Source organism: Euprymna scolopes, unplaced genomic scaffold, assembly GCF_053919585.1.
Source record: "Euprymna scolopes isolate OS-2025 unplaced genomic scaffold, ASM5391958v1 sca363, whole genome shotgun sequence".
In the NCBI taxonomy this organism is placed as follows: Eukaryota; Metazoa; Mollusca; class Cephalopoda; order Sepiida; family Sepiolidae; genus Euprymna; species Euprymna scolopes.
The window spans coordinates 18,307-46,093 of record NW_027633395.1 but is presented as its reverse complement, the minus strand read 5'-3'; the positions used below and the strand labels follow the sequence as shown (position 1 = coordinate 46,093).

The following is a 27,787-nucleotide window of genomic DNA, read 5'->3' as shown; positions in this document are numbered from 1 at the left end:
ACGCATCATTCTTTGTTTGATGGCACAATACAGGGAATCAAACATACAGAATCTCCAGCAATTGGTTTTCAAGGACATCCAGAAGCAAGCCCAGGTCCTCATGATATGGCACCTTTTTTTGCTGAATTTGATCAGTTATTACGTAATCACAAATAATCGTCTATGCCAAAACGCACAGATATAAAAAGCATTTTGATTATTGGGGCAGGCCCCATTGTCATTGGTCAAGCATGTGAGTTTGACTATTCAGGAGCTCAAGCCTGTCGGGCATTAAAACAGGAAGGTTGTCGGATAATTTTAATTAATTCAAATCCTGCCACGATAATGACGGATCCGCAATTGGCAGATGCAACATACATTGAACCCATTCACTGGAAAACGGTGGAGCAAATTATTATAAAAGAACGTCCAGATGCAATTTTGCCTACCATGGGTGGGCAAACGGCTTTAAACTGTGCCTTAGATTTGCAACGTGAAGGGGTTTTAGACAAGTATCATTGTGAAATGATTGGTGCAACATCTAAAGCAATTGATAAAGCTGAAGATCGCCAGCTGTTTCGAGAGGCGATGCAGAAAATTAATTTAGATTGTGCCAAATCGATGATTGCACACAATATGGAAGAGGCCTTTGATGCTTTAGAGAAAATTGGTACTCCAGCAATTATTCGTCCTTCTTTTACTATGGGCGGATCGGGCGGTGGTATTGCATATAACCGCCGTGAATTTGAAGAGATTTGTCGCAATGGTTTAGATCTTTCTCCCACTTCAGAGTTGCTCATAGAAGAATCTTTGTTGGGTTGGAAGGAGTTTGAAATGGAGGTGGTGCGTGATAAAAATGACAATTGTATCATCGTATGTTCTATTGAGAACTTTGATCCAATGGGGGTACATACAGGTGATTCCATTACGGTTGCTCCAGCACAAACACTAACCGATAAAGAATATCAAATTATGCGCCAAGCTTCTCTTGATGTGTTAAGAGAAATTGGTGTTCAGACAGGGGGGTCAAACGTGCAGTTTGCAATCAATCCGGAAAATGGTAGGATGATTGTCATTGAAATGAATCCACGTGTTTCACGTTCTTCAGCCTTGGCATCTAAAGCCACAGGTTTTCCAATCGCCAAGGTGGCGGCCAAATTGGCAGTGGGTTATACCTTAGATGAGTTAGATAATGATATTACTGGTGGGGCTACCCCGTGTTCTTTTGAACCCTCTATTGACTATGTAGTAACGAAAATCCCACGCTTTGCCTTTGAGAAATTTTCCCTTGCAAATGACCGCCTTACCACACAAATGAAATCTGTTGGAGAGGTGATGGCAATTGGACGAACTTTCCAAGAATCTTTGCAAAAAGCCATACGTGGTTTGGAGATTGATAAAACAGGGCTCAATGAAATTGCTTGGAATAATGAAACCGATGAAGAGAAAATAGCTAAGTGTCTCAATGAAATTGAGCAACCGCGTGATTGTCGCTTGTGGTATCTTGCTGAGGCGTTTCGTTTAGGAATTGATCCACAAGTTATTCGGGAAAATAGTTGCATGGATCCATGGTTCTTAGCACAAATACAAGATCTGCTTGAGCAAGAAACTTTCCTTACTCAAACTTCACTGGCTGAGTTAGATTTTGATCAACTTTGGCATCTAAAACGCAGTGGGTTTAGCGATGCACGGATTGCTGAATTGGTAGGAAGTAAAGAATCAGTAGTGCGTAATCGTCGTCATCAATTAAAAATTCGCCCTGTATATAAACGGGTGGATACCTGTGCGGCTGAATTTTCTACGCCGACGGCATATATGTATTCCACCTATGAAGAGTATGATGAATCTGAACCAACTGATAACAAGAAAATTATTGTACTCGGAGGTGGTCCTAATCGCATAGGTCAAGGGATAGAGTTTGACTATTGCTGTGTGCATGCAGTATTGGCTTGTCGTGATGCGGGATTTGAAACCATTATGGTTAATTGCAATCCAGAAACAGTATCCACCGATTATGATATTTCAGATCGCTTGTATTTTGAACCGCTTTCTTTTGAAGACGTTTTAGAAATCATTCATCTTGAAAACCCTTATGGTGTGATTGTGCAATTTGGTGGACAAACGCCACTGAAAATTGCTGAGGACTTGCAAAAAGCAGGAGTAAATGTTATTGGCACCTCTCCAGATAGCATTGATTTAGCTGAAGATAGAGAACGTTTTCAAGCACTTCTACGAGAACTTTCTTTATTGCAACCAGAGAACCGTACAGTTAAAAAATCAAGTGAGGCCACCTCAGCGGCAGAAGAAATTGGCTATCCTTTAGTGGTTCGCCCCTCTTACGTTTTAGGAGGGCGGGCAATGGAGATTGTGTATTCGGCTAAGGAATTAGAGCAATACATGGATAATGCGGTGAAAGTATCTAATAAATCTCCAGTCTTACTTGATCGTTTTCTCGATGATGCCATTGAATTAGATGTTGATGCCGTTAGTGATGGTAAAGATGTGGTGATATGTGGACTGATGGAGCATATTGAACAAGCCGGTATTCACTCAGGTGATTCAGCTTGTTGCCTACCTCCGCACAATATTGCTCCAAAAGTGGCAGAAGAAATTCGTGAGCAAACCATTAAGCTAGCTAAAGGATTAAATGTGATTGGCTTGATGAATATCCAGTTTGCGGTGAAAGGCTTTGATATTTATGTCTTAGAGGTGAACCCTCGTGCTTCACGTACTGTGCCTTTTGTTTCTAAAGCAACAGGGCGTCCGTATGCACAAATTGCCGCACATTGTATGCTTGGTAATTCACTAGTTTCACAAGGTATTACAGAAGAGAAAGTGCCACAACATTTTACAGTCAAAGAATCTGTTTTTCCCTTTGTTAAATTCCCAGGTGTTGATCCGTTATTAGGACCAGAGATGCGCTCAACGGGCGAAGTAATGGGAATTGGTAAAACCTTTGGTATGGCATTTGCTAAGGCTACCGCAGGGGCAAATATTAATGTGTATAAAAAAGGCAAGGCACTGTTGAGTGTACGTCGTGCCGATCGTAAGGCGGCGGTATTGGTTGCCAGAAAGTTACAAGAAATTGGATTTGAGATTATTGCCACACCGGGAACTTGTCGAGACTTACAAGATGCAGGATTGGAAAATATTACTTCTGTGCGCAAGGTATTTGAAAAACGCCCAAACATCTTAGATGTGATTGAAGATGAAGGAATTACTTTTATTGTCAACACGGTAGAAGGAGTGCAAGCTATTCAAGACTCACGAGATATTCGTCGCTTAGCACTTAAACATAAAATTACCATGGCAACAACAATTCACTGTGGACTAGCCATGGTGGAGGCAATGGCCCATAATCCTTTCAAACAAGTTATTTCCCTACAAGAATTAATTGAAGGGAAGCTTCCCCAATAATATCCATTTAGGTATATTAATCCGGATTAATTATCCACATTGGTACAAGTAGCATAAGTGATAGTAGGCAATAAGCACTACCAGTGAATAAAATAGTATTAAAGCTAAAGCCTTGATCTAAAAAGAATCCCATGATAAATGGTGATATGGAGGTGGAAAAAATCATCAGTGAGGTGGAGAGAGACTTAATGCTAGCAAAGTGTTTAGTCCCATAGAGTTCCACTAGTAAAGGAGCAGAAAGGCAGGCAGAGGTGCTGGCAGCAAAAGAGATGAAAATAATAGAAATGATTGCTTCTGTGGTATTGGTGGCATAAGCTAAAATTGCTAGTCCTATACCTAAGGTAATGGGAATAAGAAAAAGCACTTTTTTTGCGGTGAAGCGATCCACTAACAATCCACTTAACATAAGAAAGCCTGCCCCAGTAATTGAAAAGGTTAAAATTACGCCACTCCACCAGCTAAGTTCCCATCCTTTTTCACTAAGTAATTGGATTTGATGAAAAATAAATCCAGTAAATAGCATTGGTGTGGCAAGTAAGCTAGGAAGTATCAAGTAGAATAATGGATCATGAAGAACTTGCTGGCGATTAAATTGCTTCGTTGATTTTTCATTAGGAAGGTCTGTATCTTGGGATGATGTTGTTTTATTAAGATTCTCTAAATATTCTTGATGGCGTTTCCTGTGATTTTTTAGTAGAAAATAGGAGAGAGGGATAACTACGATAATCAAAGCAATTGCCATGATTATCCATATTGATCGCCATGATAAAAACCACAGTAATAAGACAACAATCATTGGCATAATTCCTTCTGCTGTGGTGTAACCCATGCGAGAAATGGAACTGGCACTACCACGATTCTTTTGAATATAACGCATCACAGCAGTTATGCTGATTAAACTAAATAACCCTTGTCCAAGGTGTCGAAGAAGAAAGAAAACAAAAATCAAAAGCCATATGTTATAAGTGAATGCTAGCATCAGACAGCTTAGGGCAAGTAAGGTGGTGACGATAGGAGTCAGTTTTTCTAGGCGGACATGATCGGCAAATTTTCCTGTATAGCTTAGAGCGATAGCACTAAGAAAGGTAGCAATGGAGTAGTAGCCACCAAACTCGCTATGGCTTAGATGTAAATCTGCTCGGATATATCCACCAAAGAGAGAGATAAATACGGTTTGTCCACTAATGGAAAAGAATTGTAGTAAAAAGCCAAAAGAGAGGAGTTGCCAGCTATTTTTTAGAGAAGAAATTTTAGCTACAAAGAGCATGTTTGCTTGAGTTATGAATTTTTAGCGATAGTTTGTTCAATGATGCAAACAATATTTTTTGTGGCTGAAAGATGCTTGGTCTCCATATGATCTAGAGGATGTTGTTGAATAGCTTTATAGAGTTGATATAGTTTTTCACAGGCATTATCAATGGTTAGTTGTTGATCACGGATAATAGCGTAGAGATGAGCGTATTGTGGATTATTTTGTAGATTTTTAGCATTATGATATTGGTGATCATTTACTGCATGAGGGTAAGGAATAAATAAGGCTGGGCAACCTACAGAATTAATTTCAGCCACGCTCATGGCACCAGCTCGTGCAACAATCATGTCCGCTTGTTGATATAAATCAGGTAGTGAGTCGCTAAATTCAATAATATCTACATTCTCTGCATAAAGAGAAGTTTGTTGATAACATTGCTTGGTTTCATGTAAATGATTACGTCCACATTGGTGGGTAATGAGTAGGGGTTGAGTTACTTTTTCTTGTAATTTAGCAAGTGCTTGAGGGATGGTTATGTTAATCGTTTTTGCACCAAGGCTACCACCTAGGATAAGGATATGAAATCCTGAATGTTTGATTTTGCTAGATGTTGTTTTTATGGATGTATGTAAGGAATGATTAATGGGATTGCCTGTATGAATATACTTATTATTTGTTTTGCCTTTAAAACTACCAGCAAAAGCGTAGCAGACTTTATGAGCAAAGATGCTGCATAGTTTATTGGCCAGACCCGGTATAGAGTTTTGCTCATGAATAATCAGTGGAATGCCTTTTAGAAAAGAGGCAATTGCTGTGGGTACTGATACGTATCCACCCATCACTAACACGGCATCTGGTTGGATAGATTTAAGGATACTAGTAGCTTGTCGGGTGGATTTGAATAAAGTAAAAGGGAGTGCTAACCAACGCATTAAACCTTTTTTTCGCACACCAGAGAAGGTGATTGGGTGCATGGGGATGTTGTGAGGAGGGATGATTTGATTTTCCATTCCAGTTGGGGTACAAATCCAATGTATGGTATGGGGAGATGAGGTTATTTGGTTTGTAAATAACAAGCAATATTTAAGGCAGGTATGATATGACCACCAGTACCTGCCGCAGCGATAGCAAGTTTCATTAAATATTAGGTTTACTAATTGATTTTTTTGCTAGTTGATAATGATTTTTTTTTATCAGTTGTTATACCCAATGGTTGCATATTTTTGGCGAAAGCAATAGCGAATGTATCAGAAAATGTTTTCACAGGATAAATAGTTAAGCCAGCTTTAATATCATCAGGAATTTCTTCTAAATGTCGCAAATTCTCCTCAGGTATGATAACCATTTTAAGGTGACTACGTTTGGCAGCTAAAAGTTTTTGTTTTAATCCTCCAATGGCTAACACTTCACCTCGTAGGGTAATTTCACCGGTAACAGCAAGTTGTGATTGAATGGGATTATTGCTAAGCTTAGAGGCAAGAGCTAAGGTGATTGCTAAACCGGCACTTGGACCATCTTTAGGTGTGGCACCTTCGGGAACATGTACATGAATATCAGTGTGATTAAACACCTCAGTATCAATACCAAGTTGTAAATGATAACTACGCACTAAACTGTATGCCGTTTGCATAGATTCTTGCATGACTTCACCGAGTTTTCCTGTATAGGTGAGTTTCCCTTTTCCAGGATAAGAGGCAGTTTCAATTGTTAGAATATCCCCTCCAACACGATTCCAAGCTAGACCAGTAATAATACCAATTTGATTTTTGTGTCCAGCCATGTTGTATTGATAAGGTGGTACACCAAGTAAATCAATGACTTTATCATTGGTGAGTTTAATGGGTAATTCAGATTTTTTAGTTAAGGCAATGCGTACAGTTTTGCGACAAATTTTAGCAAGCTGTCTTTCTAATGAACGCACACCAGCCTCACGAGTATAACGTTCAATAATGGTGGGAATGGTTTGTGAAGTAAGTTGCAATTCTTTATCTTTAAGCCCATTTTTTTTCTTTTGTTTGGGTAGTAGATAATTTTTAGCAATTTGTTTTTTTTCAGTATCGGTGTATCCAGATAATTCAATAATATCCATGCGATCTAGCAAAGCCTCTGGAATTTGATAGCTATTTGATGTAGCAATAAAGAGCACCTCAGAAAGATCATATTCAATTTCTAAGTAGTGATCACTGAAAGAATGATTTTGTTCAGGATCAAGAACCTCTAGTAGAGCGGATGCCGGATCACCACGAAAGTCCATAGACATTTTATCAATTTCATCTAATAGAAAAAGTGGATTTTTAACTTTTGATTGGGTGATTTTTTGTAGAATTTTCCCAGGCATTGAGCCAATATAGGTGCGTCTGTGTCCACGAATTTCTGCCTCATCTCGTACTCCACCAAGAGCCATTCGCACATAATTTCTGCCAGTTGCTCGTGCAATTGATTCAGCCAATGAGGTTTTGCCAACTCCCGGAGGACCAACCAAACAAATAATTCGTCCACCGGTTTTTTCTGTTCGCTGCTGTACAGCAAGGTGTTCAAGAATAAGTTCTTTAACCTCATCCAAGCCGTAGTGATCTTTGTTTAATAATTTTCTGCACGAGTTAAATCAATGGAGACATTTGTAGACTCATGCCAAGGAAGTTTGATTAAAGTTTCTAAGTAATTTCGGGTAACTGAAGATTCTGGTGATTGAGGGGACATCATGCTAAGCTTTTTGAATTCAGACATTGCTTTGCCATGAGCATGATCAGGGAGATTTGCATCCGATATTTGTTGTTTTAGGAGTTCTAATTCATCCGTTTCGTCTTCATTGCCAAGTTGTTGACGAATGACTTTAATTTTTTCATTGAGGAAGAAGTCACGATGAGTTTTATCAATGTTTTGTTTAACTTGTTCATTAATATTTTCATCTAATTGTAGAGAGTTAATCATCGTAAAGAGTATTTCTGTTAGGGAAATACAGCGTTTAAGAACACTAAGTTCTTTAAGTATTGATATCTTTTTCCGAAGCTCAACGGGTAGAATTGTAGTGATTTTATCTGCAACAATACTTGGACTTTGTGAACCTAAGTCTTTGAGCAAGGAAGATTCTTGTAGCTTAGGTTTGAATTTAAGATATTCTGTTGCTGTAAGAATGAGTCGATGTACGGCTTGTTGTAGCTTTTCTTTTTCTTTAGTAGCCTTGGGTATTCTATCTGATAATGGTTGATAAAGACCACGTAGATAACTTTGTTGGGAGTTAATTTCGGTAAGTTTAATACGTTGTAATCCTTTAATGACTATTTTAATAGTCTGTTTATTCAAATCAACCTGATTGATAATACGACCGATGGTGGCAAATTGATACAAATCATCAGCTTTAACGGTATCATGCACCTGATCAGATTGTTTTTTTTGTGTGACTAATAATAATAAATTATCGCTATTTGTTGCCACTTGTAGAGCCTCAATAGAAGCCGGTCTTCCCACCATAATATGCACTTCTGTTTGCGGAAAAACTACTATATCCTTGAGTGGAAGAATAGGAATATAATGTGGGGGATTGGTGCTTGGCATACGTTTTATTACTTTTTAGATTTATGTATTGGGTGCATTATGCAATTTTATTTTCTGTTTTTTTATGATAGCTAAGCTTAGGAGGTGTACCCTCTTCAATGGTGTCTTTTTGCACATAAACCTTTTCTATATTTTCATCAGGTAAGATGTACATTATATCAAGCAGAGTTTCTTCTAATACAGATCGTAATCCACGTGCACCAGTTTGTTGTTGTAGGCACCTTTTAGCAATGGCTGAGAGTGCTCCTGGGCTAAATTCCAGTTGACAATTTTCCATAGAAAATATGCGTTGATATTGCTTGATTAGGGCATTTTTAGGTTGCGTAAGAACTTTTACTAAATCCGCCTCGCTAAGGGGCTCTAAGACTACTTTAACAGGCAGACGACCAATAAATTCTGGAATTAAACCATAGCGGACAATATCATTGTTTTGTGTTTGTTGTAACAATTTATATTGTTCTTTTTTTTCATTTTTATTTTTGATGGATGCACTAAAGCCCATGCTATGAGCATTTTGCTGCCGTTTACTGATAACAGCATCTAAACCGTCAAATGCTCCACCACAAATAAACAAAATATTTGAGGTATCAACTAGAAGGGTTTCTTGTTGGGGATGTTTTCTTCCACCTTTTGGTGGGACGTTTGCTACGGTCCCCTCAATTAATTTAAGTAAGGCTTGCTGTACACCTTCGCCAGAGACATCACGAGTAATTGAGGCATTTTCAGATTTACGACTTATTTTATCAATCTCATCAATGTAGATAATCCCACGTTCTGCTTTTTTGATGTCATAATTACAATTTTGTAGCAGTCGTAAAATAACTGTTTCCACATCATCTCCCACGTAACCAGATTCGGTTAGTGTGGTTGCATCAGCAATGGCAAATGGTACATTTAATAATTTTGCGAGCGTTTGTGCAAGTAATGTTTTTCCTGTACCAGTTGGACCAATGAGTAGAATATTGGTTTTGTTAATTTCTGTGTCGTCTTCTTTATGAGATAAATGTTTTAGACGGAGGTAGTGGTTATAAACGGCTACGGCTAACACTTTTTTAGCCTGTTCTTGACCTATGATATAGTTGTCTAGGGCTTGATGGATTTGTTTGGGAGTAAGATGAGTCTCTTTCTTATTGCTATTTTCTTTCTCTGCTGAGGATCTATCGTTAATAATGTCAACACAAAAGTTTATGCATTCGTTACAAATGTAAGCCTCTGGTCCAGCAATGAGCTTATTGACTTGCTGTTCACTGCGACCACAAAATGAACAGGTTATGTTGGTGTCAGAAGTTTTTTTAGATGACATGTCCCTAGTATGTTGTCTTATTCACGTTTTTCAATCACCTTATCAATCAGTCCATATTCTTGTGCCTCATTAGCAGTGAGAAAATTGTCTCTATCGGTATCATCAGAAATTTTTTCTAGTGATTGAGAGGTGTGTCGACTTAAAATTTCGTTTAACTTTTGCTTAGTTTTAATAATTTCATTGGCATGAATTTGAATATCACTTGCTTGACCTGACACGCCACCTAATGGTTGATGTATCATCACCTTTGAGTGAGGTAAACAAAAACGCTTATCCTTCTCTCCAGCACATAGGAGTAATGCTCCCATGCTAGCAGCTTGTCCAATGCATATCGTACTCACATTAGGCTTAATAAATTGCATGGTATCATAAATTGCCATTCCAGCACTCACCGAGCCACCGGGTGAATTAATGTATAGGTGAATATCTTTATCTGGATTTTCAGATTCTAAGAAGAGCATTTGTGCAATAACTAAGTTTGCCGTATTATCATTCACTTCACCAACAAGAAAAATAACTCGTTCACTGAGTAAGCGTGAATAAATATCATAGGCACGTTCACCACGCCCAGTATTTTCTACCACCATTGGCACTAAACCAAGATTTTGAGGTGATTGTGACTGACTTTCTCTATTTAATTCTGGCTTAAGTATCATTGTGCTATGCTAATAAGTGATTTTATGAATGATGTTTAGGAAAAGATTTTTTTTGATAGGGCTTCTAATTCGCCTTTGTGTTTTTGTATTTCTTTAACTTTAGCGTGTTCATAAACCGTATTATGAATTTGTTCAATAACGTTACGTTGTTCCAATTCTCTTCGTACTTGCGGCAGTTGAGGAGATTGTTCAAAGGCTTTAAAATCCCCATTAAAGTATTGTTGGCAAAGTTGTTGCAAGTGATTGGCGATTGCCTTGGTGTCAGGCTTAATTTCATATTGCTTACTAATTTGTTGATAAATTAGAGAAATTTTACAGCGATTATAGGCTTGTTTATCAATGTTCACTAGCTCTTCTTTTGAAAGTGGAGAAATCTTGCCGCTTGAGGATTGCTGGTGTTGTTTTTCTGCCTCATCAGTAAGGATTTTCTTTTCTTCTTCAATATGTGATGTTGGAACAATAAATTTTTGTGAATCAAGCAGGACATCTTGCACAAGTTTATTGTTAAAAGAATTAAGAGTTTGTTCCAGTTGCAGGGAGCATTCCATCCGAGCTAGAGATTTAAGTTGCTCAACGCCACCTTCTGTTACGCCAAGATTTTTTAAAAATTCAGGATCATCCAATTCAGGAAGTAAAGCTTTGTTTACTGCTTTAACAGTAATGGTAAAGGTAGCATTTTTTTCGCTTAAGGTCTTTTCCCCATAACCTTTAGGAAAGGTAAAGGAAACGTTTTTTTGCTCCCCTTCGGCAGTTCCATAAAGTGCTTGTTCAAATTCAGGAAGCATTTGTTTATCCCCTAGCACAACAGGAAAGTCCGTTGCACTGTTACCATCAAATGTTGAACCATCTTCTAGGCGACCTTCAAAGTCAATAATTACTTGATCACTCTCCTCTGCTGGACTTCCTACAATTTTGCTTTCCCATTTGCGGTTATAATTTTGATATTTTTTCACCTGCTCATCAACCTCTTCATCATTAATCAAAGGGATGTAGCGTTCAAGCTTTAATTTTTCTAGTTTAAGCTCTTCAATGTTGGGCATGGTTTCCACGACGGCAGTGAAGGATAATTTTTCCAAATTATCATAATCCATTTTTTCAAAGGTTCCAGTGGCTGCTGGAGTAAGGTTTTCTTGTATAAGTGCTTGACGATAAGCTTCTTGAACTTCTTCTTGCACAATATCCCATTTTGTTTCATCTGCATATTTTTCCTGTATGACATGTAAAGGGACTTTACCAGGTCGAAATCCAGCTATCTTCACTTTTTTGCTCAGCTCAACTAATTTTTTTTGAATTTTTTGCTCGATACCTTGCGGAGCGAAGGTTACCTCAAGAGTATATTCTAAACTACCTTTTTTAGGCTTTTTGACGACGACTTCCATGCAGTATTAATTATTTATATGATTATTTGTAGATAAAACAAACCCAGAAAACTGCTTATTAATAAAGGGTTGTATGAACTGTTATTTTTATTTACAACAGCCCTTTATAATTGTAATATGAAACGGAAGCTTAAGTATTAGAGAATTAGGATGATAGAGTGTTTAAAGTTAGTTAAGATAGAGTCATGTTTACTAAATTGATGGATTTTCTTGTTATTTTTGTTTCTAGGTATAGTTATGAGCGTCGTTTAGTTACCTCTAAACTTATATCATTTCTATTGATTGGGGTTGCTTCTTGATAAGAAGTTTTTTTTAGTGTTTAATCTGTATTGATAATTTGTGTCTACTACTCCTTTTTACTGTGGTCTTATTGCTCTTGTTGGTCGCCCAAATGTCGGAAAGTCTAGCTTGATGAACCATTTAGTTCAAAATAAGGTAAGTATTGTTAGTTCTAAACCACAGACAACAAGAAATCGAATTAATGGCATTCTTACTGACGAAGATGCACAATACATATTTATTGATACTCCTGGTCTTCATCATTCCTATAATCAGTATTATTCAACGAAGCAAATCCATCATACCATGAACAAAGCTGCAGTAAGTTCATTTGCCGATGCAGATGTTATTGTGCAGATGGTTGATGTTAGTCAATGGACAAAAGCGGATGATTATGTTAGTAAGTTATTACAACATGAAAATGCATCAATTCCTGTTTTGTTAGTCATTAATAAAATTGATAAACTTCGTAAAAAAAGTGAGTTACTTCCACTCATAGATAAGTTCCAGCAAACAGGACAATGGCAAGAAATTATTCCAATTTCAGCATTAGCTGGTGATAACACAGAACAGTTTCTTGAGACAGTTAAAAAATATTTACCGCAGCAACCACCTATTTATGATGAAGATATGATTACGGATAGGAGCATGCGGTTTATGGCAGCTGAAATGATTAGGGAACAACTTACTAGGCAGTTAAATCAAGAGTTGCCATATGGGGTCTCAATTGCTATTGATCAATTCATTGAAAATGAGGAAATTTATATTAGTGCGACAATCTTTGTTGAAAGAAAGGGGCAAAAAGCTATTGTCATTGGTGAAAGTGGGCAAACAATTAAACGAATTGGCACGGTAGCTAGGCTCACCATAGAAGAAAGTTTTGCAAAAAAAACGCATTTAAAATTATGGGTTAAGGTTCGCAGACATCAGGAGTTTTATGATGGTATTGAAAGCATGTAACCTATTTAGCTAAACTTGATATGAAGCAAACAACAGATATTTGCTCAAATGCGGTGATGCTGAAAAAAGAGCTTTTTCGAGAAAATGATTTATTGGTTGATTTACTCGTAGAAAGTGAGGGGATGGTGAAGTCGATAGCTTTTGGTGCAGGAAGTAATCGCTCATCAAGAGGACGATGTTGTCAACCTTTTCGCCAACTTTCTGTACACATCAATAAACAAATTGAACACAGTACACAAAGAGCCAGCTATCGAATTATTGAAATGAGAGAATTGCCAGATATGAATCTATTATTTGTCAATGGTATGTTGGGTGAGGAGGATAAGGATTTAAGACATAGGAGTTTAGCTTGTGCCTATTATATTAATGAGTGTTATTTGCATCTTGCTAGGCAATTTGAACATCCTAGGCGGGCATATAAGCTTTATCTTGATACTATGCAGTCGCTACATGAGGCTGCGGATAAATTAAGTGTTCATCACTCTCTGCGGTATTTTGAGATACAAATATTGTGTTTTCTTGGTTATGATATTCGCCCGATTGATGTGTCTCATTTTTCTAACCAGCTAGGCTTATATAGATATGATTTACAAATTGGCTGGCAATTTAGTGAGGATGAGGAATCCAGTATTGATTGGCAAACTCTTCAATGTTTAATAGATAGAAAACAATTAGATTACACACAGCTTAAATGTTTGCAAAAACATAATCAACGATTGCTAAATCAACTCAGTAACTTTAAAATACAATCAAGCCGTGATTGGCTAAAATCTATTTACTCTACGATACATGCATTATGACTCATACATTTAATCCTATTCGCCTTGGTGTTAATATCGATCATATTGCCACCGTTCGTCAGGCACGGGGGACAATTTACCCTAGCCCGTTACTTGCCGCCAAGTTGGCCGAACAAGGAGGTGCTGATGGGATTACTTTACATATTCGTGAGGATAGAAGACATATTCAAGAGGAAGACTTACAGATCTTAAGAGAAGATTCAGTCACTCGTTACATTAACTTAGAAATGGCACTTACTGATGAGATGTTGGCGATGGCAATTAACTATCGACCACAAGCTTGTTGTATTGTGCCAGAGAAACGAGAAGAGCTAACAACAGAAGGAGGATTAGACGTTGTTAAGTATTATCAACGTGTGCGTGATTTTGTGAGAGAGCTTGCTGCACATGATATAGAGGTTTCTTTATTTATTGACCCAATAGCGGAGCAAATTCATGCGGCGAAGGAAAGTGGTGCACCAGTGATTGAATTGCATGCTGGTGAATACAGCGATTATGTAATCAATAGCCCTGAATGGCAACAACAACTATCACGTTTACAGGCAATGAGTCTCTGTGCTCATCAGGAGGGATTAATTGTTAATGCTGGACATGGCTTGCATTATGATAATGTTACACCCATTGCTCAAATTACTCAGTTGAATGAGTTAAATATTGGACATGCTATTGTTGCACAGGCACTGGTTGTTGGCATGCAATCAGCGGTACAGCAGATGTGTCAACTTCTTCGAGATGCTCGTAAAATGATTAAGAGTTGCAACGAGGATAATAGATGATATATGGCGTAGGTATTGATATGGTTTCCATTGATAGAATGAAAACTATCTTGGATAAATATGGGGATAAGTTTGATCGGCGTATCTTAGGTAAACAGGAGTTTGATGATTGGTTAACACGGGTGAAAGATATTCCAACAGATATGATGAAAGCAGCGAAATTAGCCAAATATTGGGCAGCTAAAGAGGCGACAAGTAAGGCTTTTGGTACAGGATTTGCTCGGAATATTGGTTGGAGGAATATTTGTTTGGATTATGATCAGTATGGGAAACCTTCGATCTACTTCACCGGCAAGGTGAAAGCATGGGCAAATGAACAATTAATTATGCGAAGCCATGTGTCATTTAGTGATGAGCAAGGTATGGTGGTAGCAATAGTGATTTTAGAAAAATAGAGTAGAGAAATTATTTGCTATGTTAAGTAAAGAAGATGCCGTGATTAGTTATGCGGATTTAATACAATTCCAGTTTACTTATGATGTGGAAGAAGATCGGATTTTAATTGAATTTCAAGCGACACAAAATCAATCTTATTGTGCATGGATGAGCCGTTTATTTGTTAAGAAAGTATGGCCAATTTTTCTTCAAGTGTTACAACAACAAAACGAGCCTTTACAACCATTTTCTTTTGATGCCCCGAAAGAAGAAATAAAATTGAGTGATAAACGTGTTGAAAAACGCTTTGAACATCAAGATAAGATTGCCCCACAAATTGAATTTTGGGGAGAGAAGACTCAGGGACTCATTCATACCTTGCATATTGAGGCAAAAAACTCTACTACATTGGAAGTTAAACTGCATGATAAGGAGGGGGAAGGCATTCTTATCCATTTATCGCACTCTCTTTTTCGAGTGTTCTGTGGACTCATTGCTCAGACAGTGGAACATGCAAAATGGGATTTGCATCTGGATGATGCTGACTGGGTAATCCAGTTAAATCAAGATAGTGAGAGTGAAGTAACTCAGCAAACAATTAATTAAAGGGTTAAACGTACGTATTTCCAAATAAAAACACAAAGTTATAAGAAAACAGGTGGAATAGAGGTTTAAGTTAGAGGTCTTTAGTAATGGTTGATCGCTTGGTATAGGTTCTTTCTTCAAAGCTAAACCCACAATTAGTTTTAACATCTTCCCATTCAGCTTTGCTGCGTGGAAATTTTCGGCAAGTTAGGGGGCGTATTTTATATATGCCACAAGCGTAACCACCATCTTCTGTATCTTTTAAAAATGGGCAACGAAAAGGGAGTTTGCAACAGTCCCCGCATTGATTACATGCACCCGTTCTGTTCTTGTCTACAGGGAGTATTGAGGCGAATGTTCGTCCAATTTTTGTGGTCATCTTGGCTGGGTAATGTATAAGAAATATATGCTAACAATTTGAGAAAGTACATAATACATAAGGAGTTAATTATTTTATCATGTGATGTAATTATTGTTATAACTTTCTTGGCTCTAGGTTGCTAAAAATGATTCAATCTCTTCAACTGTTCGCGGAAGTCCGGGGGTAAGATTTTCATAGCCTTTTTCTGTAATAAGAATGCTATCTTCAATGCGTACACCAATATCCCACCATTTCTCATCAAGATCTTTATTAGGAAAAATATAAATGCCTGGTTCAACAGTTAATGCCATATCCTTTTGTAAAGGCAACCATGCATTGCCATCGTGATAATTACCAACATCGTGGACATCGCATCCAATCCAGTGTCCGATACGGTGCATGTAATAACGTTGATAAGCTTTATTTGTTATTAAGTCTTCAACCTCTCCTTGTAAAATGCCAAGTTTTCTGAGTTCGATACAGATTTGTCGGCAAGACAGTGCATGTAGAGAATCAAAATCAGCACCGGGTTTGCATTGCTCTAAAACGGCATTATGGGTATTGAGTACAGCTTGATAAATTGCTTTTTGTTCCTCATTAAATACACCACCTGTTGGGAAGGTTGTGGTAATATCTGAGGCGTAGCCTTGATATTCAGCACCTGCGTCAATGAGCATCAGTACATTGTTGTTATAGGATTGATTATTTTCCCGATAATGTAAGGTGCAGGTATTAGCTCCGCTTGCTACAATAGAGCCAAATGCAGTACGTTCACTTCCATGTTGATGCATGGTATATTCTAATTTAGCAGTAACTTGTGCTTCGTGATTGTGTTGCTGTGCATATTTCATTGCAGTTTTATGGGCGAGTACACTGATGCGACCAGCTTCACGCATGAGAGATTTTTCTATGCTATCTTTATAGAGCCTCATTTGTGCAACAATGGGGGCAAGAAAGTGTAGCTTTTCAGGAACACGCTTGCCTATTCTATTTTGTTTTTTGAGCTGTTTAATCCAAGTGAAAAGTTTCTGATCCAGTTCATTATTTTCTCCAAAATCAAAATAAAGGGTGTCACACTGAGCAAAAATATTTGGCATTTGCTTATCCAGTTCATTAAGCTCAAAGGCTTGATTCATTTTATAGTGGTTAACCATAGCATCTGTGCCAATTCGCCTTCCTTCCCAAATTTCTTTTGTTGGGTCTTTTTTTTGACAAAAAATAGTGGAGTTTATGCTATCAATATTGCTTACTAGCAGTATGGCTTCTGCTTCTTCAATACCAGTTAGATAGTGAAATGTAGAATTTTGTCGCCAGTCATGTTCAACATCATTATTGCGAAAACTAATGTGTGCAGCTGGAATAATAGCGAGGCTTTGTGGCAATAATAAAGAAGCTAATTTATTACGACGGTTGGTAAAATTTTTTTGAGTTGTTTTTAACATAAATAGAGACCTTTGTATAAAATCTTCCAGTCCAACAATGCTTTTATTTTTAAAATAGAAAATCGATTCGCTTGATGCAGAAGCATGGATTGAACACCTGATTTGAAGAATGAACTCACAGGGATAGAAAATTAAAAATGAATAAAAAAAACGACACTTTAATTTTCTCAAATTTCTGACTTTTATGCAAAGGTCTATAGTATGCTATCCAAATACTGGAATTGTGCTCACAAAAGAAATTGACGAGGTATGGCATACACACATTTTGGACACTGCAAAATTGCAAAATATAGAGAATATTGTGAACAAGTATTTGGACAATTTGTTGACTATTTCTCCTATTTTTGACTTGGAGGTGAATAAGATGTCATAAACTTAGCTACTGTACTTTCAAAAAGTGTGAAACTTTTTAAACAACTCTTCAATATTGACCCTTCTAACATAGGAGATGGCTTATCTCAATGTCATGAATATCCTGACTCTTGTAGTTCTCTATGTAATGCTTAATGTAAGGTGCTAGAGAGTAATCTAACACGTCCAATATTAACAGATGCATTTTGATGAATATACTAAATTAGCTAATAAATCCAATTTTAATATGCTGAAAAAAGGAAGCTTTTGATGGGTTTAATCTATACAAACATTGAGTTATCCAACCCAAAGGATGGGGTATTGTCCGCACTAGAGGTGAATGCATTAGTTGATACGGGGGCTATTACTCTTTGCATTCCAGAGCAAATTGTCATTCAGCTTAATTTATCTGAACTTGAAAAACGTGAAGTGACTGCCGCTGATGGCAAATCTACTTCGGTGCCTTACGTTGGACCCATTCAAATTAATTTCTCTAATAGAACTTGCTTTACAGGAGCTTTAGTTTTGGGAGATAGTGTTTTGTTGGGAGCAATTCCTATGGAAGATATGGATTTAATCGTTAACCCTCGTTTACAAAAAGTAACGGTTAATCCAAACAGTCCTAATGTGCCATCTGCGGTAGTAAAATAAATGCCTAACCAAGCACTTCAACTGACCCATCCATCAGAATGTATAACTGTATCTACATCTACTTTTCCTCTAATAACAGCCTGTAATGTCTTCTGTGAGCAATCTGCTACTATCTCGGTATAAACTTTACCACCACGCTTTAGTAAACCAAATACTATAGTCTTACCTTTTGCTCCTCGTCCTCCTTTACCCTTAACTCGTTTGGCTCCAAAATAACTTTCATCTACTTCTATTTGACCGCATAATAATTGCTTATCTGATTCTGAAAGATTGAATAATCTTTGTCTAATTAGTAAGAATATTCTTGCTGTAGTATTTTTATTAACTTTACATATTTTAGAGGTTTGTGTTGCTGTTAAATCAAAAGAAAAACACTTAATTATCTCTCGAAATTTACCTTCTGAAATATGACTATGTTTTATATGCTTATTTTTTTGTTTTCATTTCAATAGCTTAGCATACGTTACTTTATGCTAGACTAGGAAAGAACCAAGAACTATACTTTAATTTTTTCAAATTCCTGGCTTTTATGCAAAATTCTCAGTATTTATTTTTTAGAGGATGGGATGGCTAATGAATAGATTGCTTATTGTCTTCCAGATGGTCTTGATGCCAGTTATCTCGTGCTAAATACACACTGATACGTATAAATTCAGTAATTTCCATAAGATCTTGTTCCATATTTTCTACTTCTTGAGAAGAGTTTTTTGCAGGTTTTTTTGCAGAGTTAAGGTATTGGTGTAGCAATCGCTGGCTTTCTTGTAAGGTGGTGATCCATTCATTAACTTGTTCATTTTTTTTGGCATTTTGAATAAAGGGGCTAACAGCATAAGCAAAAATATAGCCATCTATCCAGTTAGCAATATGGGTAGCTGTTTGTGTGTAGCCATCATGATTGTCGTTTTTTTCAGATAGGTAGGCGCACTCATTTGGTAGTTGTAGAGTATAGTCATTGCTTTGCAAGGATTGTTTAATATTTTCAGCGTATTCATATAGAGCGCTCTTTTCTTTTTGTGAAGGGCGTTCAATGAGTGATTGCACATGCCCATACCAATGATCATTTTCAATTTCTAGGGGATGGCTTAATAGAGCACAAAGTAAGCCATGCAACATGCTATCGCTATTTAGGAGGGGAGAGCGTTGAAAAAGTTGTTGTAAATTACTGGAGGTGTTGAGCAAGGAAGATTGAGTCATTTATTTTTTTACACAATTTTAATGTGTTGTACTATAATGTAAAATCGTAGTGTGTTTGGTTGTATAGATATTACATCATAACATACTTGGTTTTTATTACAATCAGGAGGAAAAAATGTTAAAACCTGCGATACAATCAGGTTGCTTTGTTGTGGTTGGTGGCTGTCTTGACAGCTACTTCATGAGAGAGCATTCTAAAAAAATATTAAAAAAACAGTCAATTTCTGAAAATTTTTCAGGGCAGCGTGCTTTTATAGAGCCGTTGTTGAGTCTTGGTTTGAATTTATTTCAAGCGGGTATTTATTGTCTTCTCAACCAATCAAGATTATTAGCTAACTATCAAGCAGGTTAATCTTATCGCTCGTTGAATATCTAGTTGATAGAAACAAGCACAGATAAACTCTTTGAAAGGATCTCAAAATGTGCTTTCTTTGATGTAGCAATACATGCTAGGCTTCAAATCAAACACGCCATCAAATAGATAAACGAAATTCTATGTTTAATATAAATAAAGTTATGAAAACCATTAATCAATTACGTCAATCACTTTTAAGAGTGATATGCTTAACAATTGTTATTATTCCTATTTTCTCACAAGCGGCCTTTGATGGTACGGTTGGACGAACAGGATACCACAAATATAATTTCTCATTTTCTGGTTCACAGGGCATGGTTATCCAATCAGGTGAGGCAATCGATTCTTTAGGTGTTTTCACGAATGGAAAGGTTAAAAAAGCTGGTGGTAATAGTGGAAAAACAAGCAATAGTTTCCCATAAAAATATTGAGTCTATCACAGTTTATACGGGTGAATATTGGTGGGTTTTTAGATATATTGTTAAATTGGATATTCTTTACCAAGATGGCACAAAGAAGACATTTGGTAAAGTATCAAAAAATACTACCTCAAGAACCCTATCCATTAATGGTGATTTATCTTCTATGAATGTATGGACTGGAGGTTGGGTCACAGAAGGTGTACAGTTTTATGTCAATGGAAGTCCGGCAACGATTACTAAGGTTGAGTCATCTGATAGGATTGGTGATAATTCCACTAGTAGTTTTTCTAGCCGTAAGTTTTCATTTTTAGGCGTAAAAAAACTTTATGCAGGGATGAATTCATCCTCCACACTTGTTTCTTTAGGTACAAAATCACTTAATAGCATCAAAAGAATTATCGGTAAGCAGGCATCTGAGGATAGGACAACCTATTTTTCTTATAAAAATATTGAAAACATCAAAATTTATACTGCAGATGTGAGCAAATCTTCTTTATCAACAGGTACATCGATAGTTGGTTTAGCAGTCAATTATCAAGACGGTAGCCAGAGAAAGCTAGGGAATAGTAAGCCAAGTAATCTATATGCTATCTATGGTTTGTCAGTAAATGGTAATTTATTAGGGATGGAAGTTTGGGTGGATAACTATGAGATAAAAAGAGTCAAGTTCCATGTAGATACAAACAGTGTTCCTAGCAAACAAGCAAGCAAGCAAGTGAAACTAAAATCATCAGATGAGATTGCTGGTAAAACAGACAATGTTGCTACGGGTTTACATCAGTTTTCATTGAACGGTGCAGATGGCATTGTTGCTCAAACTCTTACAGGAAGAGTTATTAATGGCTTAGGATTTATTGCTAAAGGTAAGGTATATAAAACGACGGCTGATGATGTGACGGGTACGCTTACCCAGTTTTCACACAAAAATATTGAGAAAATTTTTGTGTATACAGCTAAAGGGGTATCCAATGAATATTATGTTGTGAAGTTGGACTTTCATTATAAAGATGGCACACAGAAATCAGTAGGTAGTGATAAGTATAGCGATATGATCGCTTATGAAGTGCCGATTAAGGGGAAGATGTTGGGGATGTCTGTTTGGACCTCGGGTTCTGCTGGTTTACGTATTAGTGGTATTAAATTCCAAACTTCTTCAGTTAAAGGCAAGATAAAGGGTAGTGGTGAGTATATTAGTGCCTCAGAATTTTCACTGGATAGATCAAACTTTAAAGCAGTAAATATTAAATTTGCTCCAAATCTAAAGAAAGATGATAGCTATTTTCTTTATACCATACTCACATTGCATGATGGTAATAGATATATTGGTTTACTAACCTATGATGGCAGTAATGTTATTGAGTTTAATGGAAGTGAACGTATTGATAAAGATATTAACTTTGATAATTTAGAAATAGTAGCGTGTATACAAAAAAACAAATTTGTCATTAAGGATGGATACCGTTTGAATTCTAGCTTATGTGGGAGTGGCTACGAACGTGTTGCTAAAAATAAAGAGGCTAAATGGTTTAGAGCTCATGAGTTTGGTTTTGATATTTACTATTCTCGTAGCTTAAATGAGGATGTTCAGTGTTTGTCATTTGATGGCAAAAATTGTACGCAGTTTAGTAGTGGTAGTGATATTAAGAGAGAAATTATTGAAGATATTCAGGCTTCTTTGAATGATAAGAAAGTCAAAGCATTATTGTCCAAACACAAGGCGATTACTCTGATTGTTGACAAAAGTCAGGTACAGAATATTGTATTGCCTTCTAGTGCTAATAATGGGGATTCTATTGTGATTAAGGTGAAGGCAACACCTGTGGTGGATGTAAAGTTTAATGGTCAGTCGGTCAAAGTATACAGTAATGAATCTTATTCGGCATTTTATGTGGAAGGTCGTTGGATTAGCATGATAAGTAGTATTAATAGCGATCAATCTCCGTTATTAGGAGTTTTTAAGTTGGATTATTCTGTTATGTTAAAGGCAAATCCTGTAATTTGTACAAGCTATGAGTATGCTCTTCGTGGTAGTTGGTGTCAGGTTTTACTTAACCCGAGCAAAGCTTTTCGCCACCAAAGTGTTATTGCTAATATGAAGCAAAGGTTAAAAACACAAGAGGATTTGCAGAAAAAAATTCAGGCAGGAGAAATTGAGCTAAAGTCTGATATCAAGGTCTTAAAAGTCAAGATTGATCGCGAGCATGACAAAGCTAGAGAAAAATTGAGGAAAAAACATCAACCAGGAATAAATGCAGCTTGGAAGGCCTATGAGGATAAGTCAGATGCTATGGTGGGAGTGTGTACTGCCCTAGGATGGAATAATCCTATAGGGCTAATTGTATGTATGATTTTGGGCAGTGAGTCTAGTGATTTACAAGAGGCACATGATGCCTTAGTAAAGGAATTAAAGGATAAAGAAAAAGCACTAGCTATAACGTTTAAACAAAAGTTTGAGAAAGGCATTATCCCTCTTCAAAAAAGTTTTAATAAAGGACCAAAGGCAGATTTTGTGGCACTATTGAAGCTAGAAAAAAAAGAGGCTGATAAGTTATCAGAAGTAAAAAAATCTTATGAAAAAAGTGCGGCAGAGGATCATCAGGAATATGTAGAGGCGATGCAAAGATATAAAGATGATGTTTCTGGCAAGACATTTTTTGAGAATTTGCCCTTAATCGGAATAGAAATACGCCATATTGTTGATTATGCAAATAATCCAAGTTCTAAGAATTTACGTAGAATGCTTTTAGGTATCGGTGGGCCAGTTGGGGAAGCCGTTGAGGGAGGAATTGAATTAGCAACAGGAGACACAGGGTTAAGCCCCCATACGATGAAATTTTTAACGGATGTATTAACCGATATTGGCAAGGGAGATAAAATAGGTAAAGTTTTAGAAAGTGTTGTAGAAGATGCGATTAATAATTTAGGGGATGAAGCAGTGGAATCAATTCGTCAGTCAGGATTATGGATTGATAGACCTAATGATGATCCTCCGCTAAAAATCAACTATATAGACATTGTTGATTTACGAGCACGTTCCTCGCGTATTGATTATGATGTTTTATCTAATGACTCAGGCAAAGTATATCGGCGTAATTTGTTTATCGGTAGAGACAATTACCAGTCTATTAAAATTAATTTGGAGTTTCAAAATCGTTTAAAGGCAATTTTTGTTCATAGTTTTGGTGCAGATTATGGAGAAGTGGTTAAACACAATCCTAAAAATTCAAAACTTAGACAGGAAGATATTGATAGAAGATTGCATGAAGTACTGACTTCAGTTATGTATGAAAAGCACCGGACTCCCTATATGGTTGATTCTTCAGTTATTGGTCATCGTCCAGCTGGATTACTATATGATAATGATGATGCCGTGATACTCATTAATAAAAATTTAGTTGATATATCATCTGATGAAGAGATGAAAAAGTTTTACTTAGAAGAGCTGGGTCATATGTTGAATTTTTGGCGCTGTAAAGCTTTTGAGGTAGAGGTAGGGCTTTGTGCTACTAATGGCGATGCAGGTGCTAGGTTTAGGGATGCAATGTTAATTGATCAAAGCTTGCATAAGAATGCTTCGTATGAAGATTTATTATATGAATTGCCTACACATAGTAATGTTGATAAAGTGGCGATTTTGTTTGCAAAGAGTAAATCAAATAAGTTGGCTATGCTAGAAGGTTGGCCAAATTATCATATGATAAATTATCATATTACATCTAAGGGAAAATTTAGCTGGTTGATGCGTTTTGGAGTTGATGTGCCTAGTGAATATACGGGAGTTAGTGATGAGTTTGATACGGAAATGCATCTTTCTGCACCAAATTTTGCCAAGAAAGGAAACCCTTGGGATGTGGTAAAAGATTGTCAAGTATCAGATGCTTCAAACTCTCCTAAGAATGAGTTGTGTGCGTGTGAAAATGATACACAAACAGAATGTAATCTACCGACGATGTGGATGTCCATTTCTTTCCGTGATGCATTGAAGTTATCTGTTGCTAAGCAACCTAAGGTTAAGAATAGCAAATTTGCAAAATATGGTGCGGATCTTTCACCACGTTTGGTACGTAAACATGGTGGAAAATTGCCATTCCAAGTTAGAGGTGTTGATGACTATACATGGAAACATTTTGCCAATCATAATGTTTACTTTAAAAAATTCTCTGTCGCTACAGAGTCTAAGTTGGATTTTGTGAAGTTGGGAAAAGCACTAGCAAAGAAGAACTCGTCACCACGTCATAAACCAGAGATTCCATTCAAGGCAACGATGCCAGAAGGCAGTTACTTAGTTGAGATTGCAACAAGGGATTCTTCAGATTTTCATGGTTGGTTAGCTGGAGATATTGTAAGTGCCGTGCTAGGGTGTGCAGGGGGATTTGTTATTGGCGTAATTGCAGAACAAGATCCCGTGACTATGTGCCATGTTTGGTCTGATATAACTGAGGCTGTTGAAACGGCATTTCAGGCATTGGATAAGAAACCAACAACCATGTTCGAATCTGCTGGAAGTGTATCCGTGCCTTCTCTGGATTATAAATATGCTAAACCTGGCAAATCAAAGTCATCTGGTCGCCATGCTTATGATTCGCCAAGAGGTGATATATTTACAATAGATCCAAGTAGGAGATACGATTCGGTAAGCTACAATAAGGCTACAGGAAAAGTTACCATAGGTAAATCAGGTATTTCTGATGGTCCTCGTATTGTTAATCCTCAAATTAGTAAGTTTAAGAAAAATATCAGCAAAGTTCCTGAGGTATTTACTGGGTTGAGTTCTCGTGCTTTTTCACCACTTGTATCATTTCGCTTTCGTGTAGATTTTGATTTCTATAATAAAGTGATAAACATGGGAGAATATAATTTACCTTCCGCAATTGTTAGTGACTGATGAAGGCATTGGTAATGGTTCTTTTGTGTGAAAACGACCTAGTTGAAGGGAATATAATCTAAGAATATTGCAAAACTATCACCTTTGTTCCTCCTGTCTGTAGGAGGGGAGGAACGAGGACGAGTTAAGACTTTATAAATCATTCGTCTGTAGAATAGATGAACCGTTCATTCAAGTGGACACCTGCCTGCGGAAGGTGTATGGAAACTTAATCACCGCATAAGAAAGTGTTTGGGGTTTCAAACCCCTTGGGAGGTCTTTGCTAGCAACTGACTATGAATCTAATCCAAGTGTTGCATGAATGAGCTGACTTCACGACATCTCAACTCTTGACAAATTGTTTTTCAAATCATGTTTTGATTGTTGACAAAAAAATTTTTTTTGAGGTATAATGAGGGGAATTCATGAAATATTATTAGTATAGTTAGTTTTTTTGATATTAACATTATTTATTTTATTGTAATATTTCATGATTTAATCGCATATATAGTTAGTAGTGATATATAGAAGTTAGTAGTGGTGTATAGAAGTATTTGTATTTTTTATAAACTAAATTACGGACGATAATCATGAAAACCATTAATCAATTACGTCAATCACTTTTAAGAGTGATATGCTCAACAATTGTTATTATTCCTATTTTCTCACAAGCGGCCTTTGATGGTACGGTTGGACGAACAGGATACCACAAATATAATTTCTCATTTTCTGGTTCACAGGGCATGGTTATCCAATCAGGTGAGGCAATCGATTCCGTAGGTGTTTTCACGAATGGAAAGGTTAAAAAAGCTGGCGGTAATAGTGGAAAACAAGCAATAGTTTCCCATAAAAATATTGAGTCTATCACAGTCTATACGGGTGACTATACCTATGGGAAGATTATTGTTCTTACCCATATTGCTAAATTAGATATTCTTTATCAAGATGGTACAAAGAAGACATTTGGCAAAGTATCAACAAATACCATGAACGTCACCTCAAAAACCCTATTCATTAATGGTGATTTATCTTCTATGAATGTATGGATTGGGAATGCATGGTCTAGAGGTTCGTTGGTAGATGCTTTACAGTTTTATGTCAATGGAAGTCCGGCAACGATTACTAAGGTTGAGTCATCTGATAGTATTGGTGATAATTCCACTAGTAGTTTTTCTAGCCGTAAGTTTTCATTTTTAGGCGTAAAAAAACTTTATGCAGGGATGAATTCATCCTCCACACTTGTTTCTTTAGGCACATACTCAATTGATTCTTCAGGCAAAAGATCACTTCGTAGCATCGTAAGAATTATCGGTAAGCAGGCATCTGAGGATAGGACAACCTATTTTTCTTATAAAAATATTGAAAACATCAAAATTTATACTGCAGATGTGAGCAAATCTTCTTTATCAACAGGTACATCGATAGTTGGTTTAGCAGTCAATTATCAAGACGGTAGTCAGAGAAAGCTAGGGAATAGTAAGCCAAGTAATCTACATGCTATCTATGGTTTGTCAGTAAATGGTAATTTATCAGGGATGGAAGTTTGGGTGGATAACTATGAGATAAAAAGAGTCAAGTTCCATGTAGATACAAACAGTGTTCCTAGCAAACAAGCAAGCAAGCAAGTGAAACTAAAATCATCAGATGAGATTGCTGGTAAAACAGACAATGTTGCTACGGGTTTACATCAGTTTTCATTGAACGGTGCAGATGGCATTGTTGCTCAAACTCTTACAGGAAGAGTTATTAATGGCTTAGGATTTATTGCTAAAGGTAAGGTATATAAAACGACGGCTGATGATGTGACGGGTACGCTTACCCAGTTTTCACACAAAAATATTGAGAAAATTTTTGTGTATACAGCTAAAGGGGTATCCAATGAATATTATGTTGTGAAGTTGGACTTTCATTATAAAGATGGCACACAGAAATCAGTAGGTAGTGATAAGTATAGCGATATGATCGCTTATGAAGTGCCGATTAAGGGGAAGATGTTGGGGATGTCTGTTTGGACCTCGGGTTCTGCTGGTTTACGTATTAGTGGTATTAAATTCCAAACTTCTTCAGTTAAAGGCAAGATAAAGGGTAGTGGTGAGTATATTAGTGCCTCAGAATTTTCACTGGATAGATCAAACTTTAAAGCAATGGATATTAAATTTGCTCCAAATCTAAAGAAAGATGATAGCTATTTTCTTTATACCATACTCACATTGCATGATGGTAATAGATATATTGGTTTACTAACCTATGATGGCAGTAATGTTATTGAGTTTAATGGAAGTGAACGTATTGATAAAGATATTAACTTTGATAATTTAGAAATAGTAGCGTGTATACAAAAAAACAAATTTGTCATTAAGGATGGATACCGTTTGAATTCTAGCTTATGTGGGAGTGGCTACGAACGTGTTGCTAAAAATAAAGAGGCTAGATGGTTCGCAGGTCATGAATTAGGATTTGATATCTATTTTTCTCGAACTTTGGAAGGTGAAATTCAATGCTTATCATTTGATGGCAAAAATTGTATGAAGATTGCTAAAAGTAGTTCTAGTCATAAGATAATAGGGTATGAGAAAGGAGGTAAGCGTTATGCTTTCGATAAACCAAATGTAATTGCGGATTTATTGAATAAATATAAAGCGGTTAATGTATTTCTTGATGATGAGGATATAAAAAAAGGAGTGGTGTTGCCTACTCATGCAAACAATGGTGACTCAATCACTCTATACCTTCCAATATCCATGACTCAGTCTGTATCGCTAAAGTATAACGGCAGGACCAAGTCCCTTAATAAGGGTTCAATTTCATTAATTTATGTAGCAGATCGATGG

General features: G+C 36.8%; 10 protein-coding genes across 10 annotated transcripts; 4 read left to right on the top strand and 6 right to left on the bottom strand.

The window, feature by feature from the left end:
• Positions 1–162: 162 nt before the first annotated feature.
• On the top strand, positions 163–3,396 carry LOC145274376 (carbamoyl phosphate synthase large chain-like). The gene has a single exon (XM_080127446.1). The coding sequence runs from the start codon at positions 163–165 to the stop codon at positions 3,394–3,396; it is 3,234 nt and encodes a 1,077-aa protein (XP_079983572.1).
• Positions 3,397–4,674: 1,278 nt separating this feature from the next.
• LOC145274375 (UDP-N-acetylglucosamine--N-acetylmuramyl-(pentapeptide) pyrophosphoryl-undecaprenol N-acetylglucosamine transferase-like) lies at positions 4,675–5,622 on the bottom strand. The gene has a single exon (XM_080127445.1). It carries the CDS (start codon positions 5,620–5,622, stop codon positions 4,675–4,677), a length of 948 nt encoding a protein of 315 aa, XP_079983571.1.
• Positions 5,623–5,801: 179 nt separating this feature from the next.
• Positions 5,802–7,052, bottom strand: LOC145274374 (lon protease-like). The gene has a single exon (XM_080127444.1). The coding sequence runs from the start codon at positions 7,050–7,052 to the stop codon at positions 5,802–5,804; it is 1,251 nt and encodes a 416-aa protein (XP_079983570.1).
• Positions 7,053–7,228: 176 nt separating this feature from the next.
• On the bottom strand, positions 7,229–8,203 carry LOC145274373 (lon protease-like). Its single transcript, XM_080127443.1, has one exon. It carries the CDS (start codon positions 8,201–8,203, stop codon positions 7,229–7,231), a length of 975 nt encoding a protein of 324 aa, XP_079983569.1.
• Positions 8,204–8,240: 37 nt separating this feature from the next.
• LOC145274372 (ATP-dependent Clp protease ATP-binding subunit ClpX-like) lies at positions 8,241–9,506 on the bottom strand. The gene has a single exon (XM_080127442.1). It carries the CDS (start codon positions 9,504–9,506, stop codon positions 8,241–8,243), a length of 1,266 nt encoding a protein of 421 aa, XP_079983568.1.
• A 691-nt stretch (positions 9,507–10,197) lies between these two features.
• Positions 10,198–11,541, bottom strand: LOC145274370 (trigger factor-like). Its single transcript, XM_080127441.1, has one exon. The coding sequence runs from the start codon at positions 11,539–11,541 to the stop codon at positions 10,198–10,200; it is 1,344 nt and encodes a 447-aa protein (XP_079983567.1).
• A 336-nt stretch (positions 11,542–11,877) lies between these two features.
• LOC145274369 (GTPase Era-like) lies at positions 11,878–12,780 on the top strand (the record flags this gene model as incomplete). Its single annotated transcript, XM_080127440.1, has 1 exon — positions 11,878–12,780. A coding segment is annotated over one exon (903 nt), but the record flags the coding sequence as incomplete, so codon positions are not given.
• Positions 12,781–13,576: 796 nt separating this feature from the next.
• Positions 13,577–14,356, top strand: LOC145274368 (pyridoxine 5'-phosphate synthase-like). Its single transcript, XM_080127439.1, has one exon. It carries the CDS (start codon positions 13,577–13,579, stop codon positions 14,354–14,356), a length of 780 nt encoding a protein of 259 aa, XP_079983565.1.
• A 20-nt stretch (positions 14,357–14,376) lies between these two features.
• LOC145274367 (holo-[acyl-carrier-protein] synthase-like) lies at positions 14,377–14,751 on the top strand. The gene has a single exon (XM_080127438.1). The coding sequence runs from the start codon at positions 14,377–14,379 to the stop codon at positions 14,749–14,751; it is 375 nt and encodes a 124-aa protein (XP_079983564.1).
• A 1,057-nt stretch (positions 14,752–15,808) lies between these two features.
• Positions 15,809–16,813, bottom strand: LOC145274366 (xaa-Pro aminopeptidase-like). The gene has a single exon (XM_080127437.1). It carries the CDS (start codon positions 16,811–16,813, stop codon positions 15,809–15,811), a length of 1,005 nt encoding a protein of 334 aa, XP_079983563.1.
• Positions 16,814–27,787: the final 10,974 nt, after the last annotated feature.